A 12,971-nucleotide genomic window follows, 5' to 3' on the forward strand; every position below is an offset into this window, starting at 1 on the left:
TTGCTTTTTCTATGTGTGCTGCATTCTGCAGTACACATAGAAAGAACAAAATGCCATTATTGACTGTTTAAGTGGAGGAAGGGACACCTTCCTGCACATAAGCAATTCGCCCCTGCAATGCAGGCACCCTTGCACTATGGCGCAAGGCTGTCTGCGTTGGCACTAGGCAGCTATTTTTATTGCCAGTGCTAGGGAAAACATAGAGGTGGGTCGTATTGTTGTAAATACGGCACATCCCTATGTTTTGGAAATGGCAGAGGACAATTTGCAGCAGCTCCATGCTCCATCATTCCCTTGTAAATATGCCTCCATATTTTACTTGTAAAGCAATCTGCCCAGCCTTGAAATGTTCAGAGAAAATATGGTTTATGTTTCAACCACTGTTTAGAATGAAACTTAAATATTCACAACCTATACGACCACTGTGCTGCATACACCTATGCAAACGCAACAAATTTACCAGAAATGTATTTATGTGATAGGCTTAATTTATCTCTCACCAGCCCATGGAAAACTATATTTTCTTCATAACTTTTACAAAAAAAATAATCATGCATATTTAGTGGCTTATTTAGAAGCCCCTAGGGCTGCTGGTGCGTCACTTTTTACATGGGAAAAAGTGTTGTACTAGCGACACAGGGGCTTGTAATAACCCCTTAATGTGGACAGAACTTTGAAGCCTGTGCAAACTGCAGAGCTGTGCGGTTAAATGCTACTTAGGGCCTAAGTACGATGCCGGTCGGACCGACTTCTGCGGTCCTGTCAGAGTCGGTCGGACCGCAGTGGTCTCATCAGAAGCGGTTGGTCCGACCGCCGGAATACGATGCTTGCAACCTGTTCTCCGCCTGACCACTGAAGATCTCTGACTCTCAGTGGTCAGAAGAAAACAGCATCCATAGGGCAGTACAGGGATCTCTGACTGCCGTCTGTATTACGGTGTGGATTTCGGACAACCTGACCGTGGCGGTCCAAAACACTGCCTTAAGTCATCAGAAACAATGCATTTGGGGTGTATACTCTCCCAAATCCGCTTCTCGACAGCAGTCTCTGCTTTGAATCCCTTCTTCCAGGTCCCGACTACACCTGAGCAGCTGCACCGTGATGAGTACGATCCTGTGGGTGCAGGAATCCAGGTAAGTTCTTATGTGGTATGTATCCCCATTGACTGGACTGTGCACATTACGCCACACTTCAATAGCGGGGTACATGGTGCAAAAGGCATATCCCCCCATATATCATGCATGTGTGTACAATTCACATATTTTCTGTGATTTTGTACACATTTGCAGTGACATATTCGGTGTTATGTGCTCTGCTGTAGATGCGACCGCTATGGTAGCAGCGGTGGCATTGTAATAGGATGGAGGGAAACCTCCTGGCCTCGGCGGTCTGAAATGGCCTGTGAAGATGGCGGTTTGACAGTCAGTCCGACTGGCATCAAAATCAGGCCCATAATATCTAACAACACAAAAACCCACTACAACCTACTCACCATGTGTGTACTGATCAGAACATCATGGAGTGAGTGTTCCACTATATAGCTTGATTACTTGGGTGCTTATTTATGAGAGCACTAAATCACTTTTGCACCACGTAATGTCGTACATGTGTGACGCAGGGCTCTCATTTCGATTTATGAAGCCACGCAAAACCACCCTGCATGGCTTTTAATGGCCTCAAAAGTCATGAGTAAGGTGATGCAATGGAAATCGCTGTGTCGCCTTACTCTGCACCCAGGAGGCATTCCATGGGCGTTGCGTTTTCCCACCCATCACCCATGGAAGTTGATGCTGCCCCAGATTTACAAAGTCATGTAAACATAGGGAAGCGCTAAATCCGTACACCTCCCCGAGGTGAGGCGTAACAAGCAGAAATATGTTTATTTCTCCTTGTGTTTTCCTCTTTCCATGTGTGGTGCATTCTGCAGCACACATAGAAAGAGGAAGATTCCTCTTAGGATTGTTTTTGAGCAGGAAGGTACCCCTTCCTGCACAAAACAAATCCTGTATGCAACAGAGGTACCCTTGCAAGGGGGCCTAAATTGGCACAAGGCTGCCAAAGTGGCACGAGCACAGGGAGAAAGGACGCAAATGCACCATATTACTTCAATACGGTGCATTCCTGCCTTTTCCCTTTGCGGTAGGGCAGCACAGCAAGGTGCCTTGCTGCGCTACCCTATGCCAAAATCCCCAAAATTCGGCCCTTGGTGTCTAGACCACCACATCCATTGTGGTTGAGCTGAAGGTGTTCACACCAGTGAACTGCACCCACCCTTGTGGGAGCCCAGCAGTCCCACTCAAAGCCAGGATGCGGGCTCGTCATGCACACTTCGTAATACCGTAGTCAGAATGCACACAAATTTGCATGAATCTTAATACCACAGTCAGGCCACACTAGATTTGCACACGTGCATACAAGGCTTCACGTAGGAAGATGCACAATGTTCTCCCCCGGAACTAAAACAATACCATTTAACATGAAATGCCTCTTAAGTAGTGTTACGCTGTGTCATATGAAATGCAAATGCTTTGAGCACCTATTGTGCACAGCATACACCTTCGGTAAAATGGCATTCAAATCTGTTACACATCCAGCACACTCATATGCAAATATGTCAAAGCTTTTTTGGCACTAATGAGTTGGTTAAATCTGTATTATTACTGGGACTGCTTGCATCGGATTATCTAAGTGAATTTATATTATTTTGCACAACTCAATATAAATGTTATTTACATCCTGCACATACAATACCGTTGCGAGTTGACAATAGCAATAATTTGCCACTTGAAAAGAAATAAAAATTTTCTTTTGAAGTCGAAGTCAAATTTGAATACTATTCTTGCTAGCGAACAGTCGCGGCTCCTCGAGGGAGTGCTGCGGGCCGGTAGGGCGGGGCAGGGGAGGGGTAGGGTGGGGGGTAATAACCTCCGGCATATGACCGAACAGAGTTAAGTAAATACATAAATAAATAAAACAAATTACATTGCGCGTGCTGCATCGCCATGTGGCGTTGCAGCGCGCGCAATGTAATTCATTTTATTTATTTATTTATTTATGTACTTAACTCCGTTCGGCCGTATGCCAGAATTTACTACCCCCCCACCCTGCCCCTCCCCCGCTCCGCCCCACAGCACTCCCTCGAGGAGCCGTGACTGCTAGCGAAATATATATACTTAAGTGTTGCTTTTACTTAAAATGGTAAAAAATGAAATAAGCACAATTTGTGCAATGAAATTAACCCACATAAGTCTGCATAGCAAATTTTGTTTATGAAATACATATGCACATTTTACACGCACACCAACTAGGTGTCCATAAGAGAGACCACATTCTTTTCACCTGAAATAATGTACACTGAGTACCAGTTATCTACTGCTAGAAATTATGAAATAGTGCAACATTCCAGTACTACGTGGGATAGAATAGAAAAGATCAGTAATAGTAATCAAGCAGCGTTGAAAGGACACCTTCCTACACAAAAACAATCCTCTGAGGCATTTTATGCTTTCTATGTGTGCCGCAGAATGCAGCATACATAGAAAGCGAAAAAAAGCAAGAGAAAAAAAGATATTTCTCCTTGTTACGCCTCATCTAGGGAGCACTAGCATTTTGGCACATCTCCGGGTTTACCAGTGTTGGTAAATCTGGTAACGCGCTAAAATCTACGGCTGGATCCAACGTGGCATTGTGGGGCTTGCTAAATCTTACTTAGTAGATGCGTCACCCTTGTGCCCCATTGCGTGGTGCAAGGGCGACACAACTGCTTGATAAATATGCCCCTAAGTTCTTTGGATGAGCGTGTTCTAAACGTCACTGACAGCTCATGCACATGATTAATAAGTTCACAATGGAAATCCATAACTTCCTCACCAATATTGTACTGTTCAAGTTTTGTTGATTGATCCCACATTATCTTTTCCTCTGTAAGGAAAAAAGGAAAAAATAAATACCCCTCTTTAAACATTGATGATGGAAATCCAGAATACATTTCAAAATTGGATCTAGGTGAAAGAGAACGGTCCAATCACATCACATTAAAGTATAAGTATGAGGAAACAAATATTTCTTAGCAGTTTTGTTGATTAATGTATGCTGGCTTATTCAGGGCCCTTGTAATGATGAATAACGTTGAGCATGTTTTAGACTCTGCTGTAGAAAAGATAGCAAAACCAAAGGGGATGATGGACGGAGTGTTGAACATTGCAAGCACTCACCCCCAGTCAACTGATCTGGGTTTAATCCATCATCATTCTTTAGCTCACTCCGCCACCCCTGTTCAGGCATGGCCATATGCAAATCAGTCTGACCCTGTGCCTCATGGGAACAGTCCAGCCCGAACTGCCAAGCCATGTCTTCCCTGGACCAGAAACAAGCATCCTGGGGCCGGTTTCTGGCTAATCAGCCGTCATCAGCCAGGCTAGCTTGAATCCAGTGGCAAAGTGAGCAAGGGACCCACACCTGTGCATGCCCTGCCAACTTAGGGTGAACAAAGCAAAACCAAAGGGGATGATGGACGGGTAGAAGAGATAGGGCACTGTCATTTCAATCGCACAATTAGCAATTGAAATTTTCAGCTGGGCATTTTTTAAATGCGGTTTTAAGCTAATAATATTTTTACTGTTTACTACTTTATACCTCTGTTTCACACAGACAGGGGGAGTTCCTCCGTTAAGGAGGAGGAGCATCTGCCCCCGAAAAAATTGCCCCCCGGAGATGGAAAAATAAAATGGTAATCAAGTTTGTTTATTACCATTTTATTTGTCAAAAGCCCGTGCCGAGCGTCAGGACTAGGGGAACGGCTTTCTGCTGCTGCCTGGCAAGCAGAGATAGGTAGGGCACTTTAAGTTTAAAGTGTGCATATCTTTTTGGCCGTCCATCTTGTGATGGCCAGACATGCGCAGTTTACACTTCTCTAACCCAGCTGTCTAAGACAGCTGGATTAGAGACAGCATAGGGCTCCAGTGTACTCTGGAGCGGAGAGAGAGGCCACAGCATGAGAACAGCACCAGGAGTGGTTAGTGCAGTTTCCTCGAGCCTCCCTGCCTGGAGAGGGGGACGTCATGCCAGGAAGGTAAGTGCAATGATTTTTTTACTTATCCTTTTTGTCCCCCCCCCTCTTCACCACACTCGCTACATACTTACATGCCAGCTGCAACTGCACACAGCCAATATTTCGATCAACTTATGCTGCTCAAAGTCAGACATCTAATTTATACACGAATAGTAAAAAATCAGAATTCTTTTCAATCAGAATATTCACATGCTGACCAGCAAGTGGCTTCCTGAGGGTTCGAGAACCCTTTTTGATGCTACACTGTATTATAAATAGGCCTGGGCGAAGCACTACGCTACGCTTGCGTAGTTTGCGAAGTTCGCGCTACTTCGCGCTACGCGAACTGCACGTAGCACAGTGCGAACACGCGTAGCGTAGTGTTGCGTAGTGCTGCGGTCATTTTTTGCTTGCTCGCGGTCCTCAACGTCAAGTTGGCGACCGCGAGCAAGCAAAATGACATCCTGGCGAGACTTTTTCCTTGTTCGCGATCGCGAGCATGGAAAATAAACCTCCCGGCGAGATTCCCAACGCGAGAAGGTCAGGTTTCTCATTGCGAGGGGTCGCGTATGCTCGCGACCGCTCGCGATGAGAAACTACCAGTTCGCGTTGAGAAAGCTGCAGCTCGAGGAAAAATCTACTCGAGCAGCAGAAAACTACAGCTCGCACTGTGCAAGATGCCATTTTCAATGATTGCACAGTGCCGGTTGCTTGTCCGCACTGTGCAATCATTGAAAACAACATCTTGCACAGTGCGAACATGTTACTTCGCAGTTCGCGAAGTGCTACGCGTAGCTCGCGTAGTGCGAACTTCACTTTGCGTAGCTTCGCGAAGTGCTACTTCGCGAACTACGCCCACCCTTAATTATAAAACACTAGGCATCTCTTTACTTCCTTCTCTTCTCTCATTTCAAAAATGTAAAACGTATAGCGTAGCCAAAGTCCTTTCACATGATATACAAAAAATCATTGAAAAACATGACTCATTTGGTTCATTATAAATGCAGTTCCTGGTGCCCATCATGAGATCATCTGTACAAACAAACAATAATAAAACTTTAACTGAAGAGACCATTGCTTATCCTTGCACGCCACCTACTGGCAATGATTTCTTATTTACTGCAGAGTGAACATTTGTGATTTGTTTAGCTGTTCTTTGTTTCCCATACATTCTCTTTCCTCTTTTCTTTCTGTTTTTTCCCCAGTGTTTACTTCTCTGCCCTAGTGTTGTTGAATCTTATGAGCCTTGTCTGGATATTTATACATGGGAGATGGTAGGAGTGAGCTTTAATATTCTAAGTTAAAGAAAGTGTAAAATTACACTTTCCTTAATTGTTTGCAGGAACATTATGAAAATATCACGTCTTCAATTTAGCATTTTCTGCCTTAGTTGAACCTGCCAACGTTACCAAGTGCCTTGCAAATTCTTGTTTTAGTTTTAGTAATGCGTGATGCATTAGCATATTTTTGTTGTTGTGTTCTATGTAGGTTTACAAAAAGAAATGTTCTTTATTTATTGCTAGCTAAAAACGTTCACCATTCTTTTACTGAACAATCGGGGTGTCCTTGGTTCTCCTTCACTTTACTGAAACTGAACAAAGTCCCTGATATCCATTATTAAAAAGCACACTAATGCTTAAATAACCAAGGCGATCATAATTGCTGATGATGATGCAATGGACATTAATTAAATATAACTGAAAAACTGTCAGGCCTGAATAATGCGTTTTTACTTAAGTCAAGCGAAGCCGAGATAGAATAGCACTTAATCAGGCATTAGATTGTTTCCTTCAGTTGAACCCTGGTTCATATCTTATCATTGTTCATCAGTATGCATCACCAATATTAAATGAGAGGAGTTATATACCATCTCCAAATATTAGGGGACATATTTATAAGACTGTGATGCACCGTAGCAACTTACCTTTCTGTGACACACTGCATGACAGGGAAAGTGCAGGAATGCACCGTATTTAAAAGTTGTTATGGCTGCCTAGCGGCAATGCAGGCACCGTTGTACAATTGTGCAAGGGTGACTGTGTTGCATGCAGGATTGTTTTTGTGCAGGAAGCATGCAAGAAGTAAGGGACACCTTCCTGCACAAAAACAATCCTGAGAGGCATTTTCCTCTATCTATGTGTCCTGCGGGATGCAACACACATAGAAAGAGGAAGTAGCAAGGAGAAATAAATATATTTCACCTCGTTGTGCCTCACTCAAGAAGGCATATCTTTTTGGTGCCAGGTCTACCAGTGGTGGTAAATCTGTGAATGCGTCAAAATCCATGGGAGTTGCGTGGGAACACCCATGCAATATGCATGAAACTCCTTCCCATGGCAGAGTAACACATCCGAGCGATTTGCATTGTGCTATGTTACATCAGATTTATGAAGCCACTCAGGGTCATGCAAGGTGGCCTTGCATGCCTTCATGAATTGCATTTGGGGCTTTTGTCACACCTGTACCAAATATGCCCCTGATGCATGTTTTTGTATTTAATGTGTGTTTGATGCAGGTAGCTGCAGAGTTGCTGTGGGTCTCACTGCTTTCACATGTATAATCCCAAAATACTGGCTCTGTGATGTAATGCCGGAAATTGACTATCAAATTACGCTTACCCCAAATGCTGGAACACGCCTCGCTCCCTGAAAGAAAGAGATAAAAAATATATGTTTTAAAATGGGCTCGTACAGTAGGATGCACACTAGATATTGTCTTCAAAAGTTTGAAATTGGACATATTTACATTAAAAAGAAACGGGGAGGGTCTTACCAATTTGAAACCATTATGCTAATGTATAGGTCAAGAATGGAATCCATTAAAATAAGTTGAAAATAGTATTCACAGATCTGATATAAAAAATGGGTCAATTAATTAAGAATCCCCAAAATGAGAGCATTCACAGCTGACTCTTCGGCAGACATGAAGTTCTCTCCCATAAAGGACTTTCCATTTCTCACCTCAGACTGAGGGAAAACCTTTTGAGCACAGGTAGATTCAATGATTTGCTCAGAGTCACTGAATGTTGAGGCGAGGCCAGAACTGGAACCTCAGCAACTCTGGCAGTTAGGTCATATCTATTGTAGCAGAAAATACTAAATATTTCTCTCAGATCTCACCTCACTGCTTCTCTCACCCAGGTAAGACCACTCACCACCTCAATGGCATCTCAAATGCCATATCTATGTTCAGTATTTATGCCTTTGAAACTAGTGTAATATAGAACTTCAATTCATTTGGGTCAAATGAAATAAGGTAAGTCTGCAGAATGACACGTAGACGTCTAGTACCCTTGTAACAATGCAGCTGCTCAGATTTATTAAGCGCCGTATTAAGCCAATTCAGCACTTTTGTGTATGCACCATTTTGGCAGCCTAGCGTCAATGCAGGTATCCTTTCACCATGGTGCAAGGGTTCCTATGTTGCAGGCATGATTGTTTTTGTGCAGGATGGGGCAACTTCCTCTAAAAAACCTGAGATGCTTTTTCCTCTTTCTATGTGTGCTGCAGAATGCAGCCACACAAAAGAGAAAGTAAGGAGGAGAAATAAAGATATTCCTCCTCTTTATGTCTCTCCTCAGGGGGCGTATCTTTTTGGCCCATTCCCAGGTTTATAAGGTCTTGAAAATCTTTGAATGCGTCCAATACACAAGTTTTGCGCTGGAAATTAAATTGGTAAAGAAAGATTTTGCATCCAATTGCTTGACTTTTGTGACACAAGCACGGCTTAAATTCTTAGTAAATATATTCCTTTGTTTAAATGTCAAGCCCAATATTTAATCTTGCATTCCGTAAACAATATTTGACAGTTGCTGTCACAAACCTTCCACTTCCTATCACAGTCATCCACTCTCGCAACATCCAGCTGATGTTTCCACACTTCTAGCATTAACACAGTCTCACTACAATGGTTATTGTAGAGCTTCAGTAACTGCAGAATAATGAAAGACACAATAGAGCTTCAATCAAAGCCGTACATTGACCTTCAAAATAGCAATTAACAGGAGTAAAGCCCTTTAAACCTGGTGAGACCGGGCGTAATATGCAACAAAAACAACGTCTCAACTGGAAGGTATTTAAGAAAGGACAATTTGCAAGCGGTGAAATAAATCACAAGAGGGTGGGGAAAAAGGAGGGGAGACCACAGCATGGGGGTAAGGTTGAAAAAATAAAGTTTTATACAATTCTGTAAGTAGTTAGGAAGCACTACAGTACATATATTTATACAATGACCATAACAGACAAGGTGGGCACTGGACGTGCTTGTGAAATGTGGACGGCGCAGTGACACAAGGGTGCAAAGAACAGCATGAACGGCGAGATAGAGATAGAGAAGAAATAAAGTGGCCAAAAAACAATGCAAATATATACAATTAGTATGTACAAAATTATTTAGATGATTTAGTTGACCACAGGAGTGCCAGAGCTCTAGGCTGTTTCTATCTCGCCATTCATGCTGTTCTTTGCACCCTTGTGACACTGCGCCGTCCACATTTCACTAGCACGTCCAGCTCCATGTTGGACTTGGCCCTTTTTGCAGAGTCATCCCTGAACTTTTTGCCATCCTCCTGTATTTTTTCTGACCTGTTGTTGGCTGTTTTATGACTCTGGGCACTTTACCACTGCTGATCAGTGCTAAAGTGCCTATGCTCTCCCTATTGTAAATTAATGTATTGATTAGTGACTCCATGGTTGGGTTTTTTGCTTGTCAGACCCTAGTACCGTGTACCATGGGTGCCCAGGGCTTGCAAATCAAATGCTGCTAGTGGGCTTGCAGCACTTGTTGTGCCACCCACAGAAGCAGCCTGCAGAGCCTGTGTGCAGTCTGGAACTGCCATGCTGACTGGGCAAGTGAACCCACTTGCCAGTCCCTAAACCTTCCCTTTTCTTCATATCAGACACCCCTATGGTAGGCCCAAGGGCAGGGTGCATTGTAGGTAAAAGGTAGGGCAAGCCCTGACGTTTGTGGCATGTCCTAATAGTGAATTACAGCCATTTTCGTTTTTCACTATTGCAAGGCTACCTGTTCCCGATAGGCCAGAATGGGCAGTTTGATTATTACATCTTATAATCCTAACTGGCTCAGGGAACTAGGTAGAAATTTGAATTTAGTATGCCTGAATGATAAAATACATCTTTTAGTGAAGTTGGTTTTAACATTCTGTGTTTGAAAATACCACTTTTAGAAAGTAGGTATTTTCTTGTTTAACCCTCCAAGCCTGCCTCTGCTAGTTTGTGTATTCCTTGTCTGGAGTTTGAGTGACAGGGGGTGGGGGATTCCAGGAGACAGGGTGAGTCAGCACAGGGCTGAATAGAGAGATCTGCATGTAGATGGGTGGGAGGAGTCGCACCTGGGACCTGAATAGATCTGTGCCTTCCCTCCACAATGCTGGCTCCACCTCCTGTGGTGCATCTGATGGCCCTGCCCTGCGAAAGGAAAGAAGGAGTCTTGTCAACAAAGGGCTCCAGGACTGACCAGAACTGGTTTGGACTTCAGAGAACAAAGAGAAACTGTGTATAAAAAGGGGGACCCTGTCCCCAGAACTTTAGATCACTTTTGGGAAACAAGAAGAAACCTTTGCTGAGGAGAGGAACCAGAGAGACTGAGGAGAGACTATCCCTAAGCTTGAGGGATTGGCCTGCAGTGGTTGCCTGACTGCCAAAGAGAGGAGAAAGGAACTTTTTGTGTACTTTATTCAACTTCTGAAGGATCTCCAAGGACTTGAGAAAGAGCTTGCCTCCTGCTGAAATCTCAGGGACAACAGACTTCAACCACCAGCTCCCCAAGAGTTATTTGGAAGTGCCTGCAGTTGTGTTGGGCTTTCTGAGGGACTGCGTGTCACAAGGAGCTCGAAGCACGACTCACGAAGAAGAAGCGTGTCGCTGCCGCTGCGGTCGCATCACTGAACGAGGGTGTCGCCGCTGTAGCTGTCGCATCGCATCGCAGAAGCGTCTCACAACACCGAAGAAGCGTGTCGCCGCCGCAGCCGCTGTCGTCGCATCACTGAAGAAGGGTGTCGCCGCTGTAGCTGTCGCATCACATCGCAGAAGCATCTTGCATCACCGGAGGAGAGTATCGCCGCCGCAGCCGCTGTCGTTGCATCACTGAACAAGGGTATCGCTGCTGAAGGTGTCGCATCGGCTCGCCGAAGCATCTCGCATCACCGGAGAAGCGTATCTCAGAGCCTGTCGTGGCTAAGAAGAATCGTTGAGTCGCCCCACGGCCGTCGGGCGTGCACGCATCGTGTCGCATCAAGAAGAAGATGCCATCTTTGTTTCATTGCACCGGATCCTAATTGCATCACGGCATTGCGGGCCGCATCGCCACAGAAGCGCAGTGAGAAACCAACACATCACCGTTCCTGCGTGTAAGGAACCGACGCATCACCTACTCTGCAACATTTTTGTTGTATAGCGTTACGCATCCAAAGGTACATTGAACTCAAAGTGTCGCATTTTAACATCTAAAGAGAACTAAGCTAATTCTACCATTTTAAGTACAGTATTGTGGATTTTTGTCGTTTGTGGTCTTGCGATAAGTCTATATAAAGAATACTTATTTTTGATGTAAAACGTGTGTGGTGTCCATCTGTAGTGTTGTCACTGGATTACTGAATGTGTTCACAAATGCTTTACACACTGCCTCTGAGATAAGCCTGTCTGCTCGTGCCAAGCTACCAAGGGGGTGAGCAGGGGTTATTTTAGGAGTGCACCCCCTTACCCTGACTAGACGCAAGGGCCCCTATTTTGACAAAGGTACCTACCCCTGCCATCTAGGGACCTCCAAATCTAACACTCCATATATATGAGGCCATGCAAATCCACACAAAATGAATTTGCTTGGCCTCATAGATATGATTGAGAGGCTTGCGCCACCTTGATATAAAAAAAAGTGACGCTCCGAAAATGTTTGAACAACAACAAAATCTGAGATTTTTATTATTAACTTAATTTGGCCTACCAATGGTTGACCGGCAGCTGCAGGAAGCCCCTAAAATTTGAATAAGGAAAATATAATTAGCATTATCACCACAGGACCAATGCCTCATGCAATGCAACACTATAACTGGATATATGGATAAACATTGTAGTGGTATAAGTGCAATATTTATTTACGTTTCAAACATATCTAAATATATTTTGGAAAGTGACATTATTACTGCCATTGTAGTAGCACAGGGACTTCTCCCAAACATAAATAACATTGCAGGAGATTTGCAAGTCACCGATTATTGCCTCATTAGTCTTCAGTTCGCTAAACACAACTATTTTAGGATCTTTTTTCCTACTTCAATTGCTAGAAAAATCTAGTTGCTTTTTCTGTGCTGATGTCTATCTACTATTATTGCCCAGTGAGGTTTACAAGAAACAAATGGCAGCTGGACACTAGCACCACCTGAAATCTACAGTGAGACAGGTATAGAATGTAATGACAAGTCCAATTCCTTTGAAATCTTCTCCACCTCACCCTTACCACTTCACCCGAGCAGTGGCGGCTTCTCTGCTTAGGCAGAGGAGCGTTGCCCCACTGCATTTCAGAAGTGTGACAAAAGCAAAAATAAAATTATAATAACTCGATGTTATTATCATTTCATTTTTCACTAATGAGACAGTTTTGCGGGGCAGGGCGGGAGTAGCAGGCCTGGGCTGCTATGCTCACAGAGTAGGAGGAGGAGTGGTGGGCACTCTGTAAGTGCGCATGACAGTTTGGCCAGCTGACAAACAGTCATGCACACTTTGCATGTCCCCTCCTAATGTGCATTACAGCCTTGTGGAAACCATGCACAGACTCATAGTCCCCATCTGAGTGCAAAACCACGGTGCTTAGACAAATCATGACGCTGCTAAGAGCAGCATTGTGATTTGTTCAGGGTAGCCTGCTTCCTGCTTCTGTTCTAGCCAGGCACGAAGAGATGATGTAG

The 12,971-nt window shown here is 44.1% G+C and overlaps 1 protein-coding gene across 1 annotated transcript in view; it reads right to left on the reverse strand.

The window, feature by feature from the left end:
• The window catches only part of LOC146866304 (uncharacterized), a 47,968-nt gene that overhangs the window by 3,132 nt on the left and 31,865 nt on the right, over positions 1–12,971 (reverse strand). The window contains exons 9-10 of the mRNA XM_085640834.1: positions 12,011–12,040; positions 7,669–7,695 (exon numbers count right to left, since the gene is read on the reverse strand). Coding sequence (XP_085496960.1) covers positions 7,669–7,695; positions 12,011–12,040 — 57 coding nt within the window. The remainder of the gene's footprint in view (positions 1–7,668; positions 7,696–12,010; positions 12,041–12,971) is intronic.

The sequence above is a fragment of the Triturus cristatus genome, chromosome 2_1 (genome assembly GCF_964204655.1).
Source record: "Triturus cristatus chromosome 2_1, aTriCri1.1, whole genome shotgun sequence".
Lineage (NCBI taxonomy): Eukaryota > Metazoa > Chordata > Amphibia > Caudata > Salamandridae > Triturus > Triturus cristatus.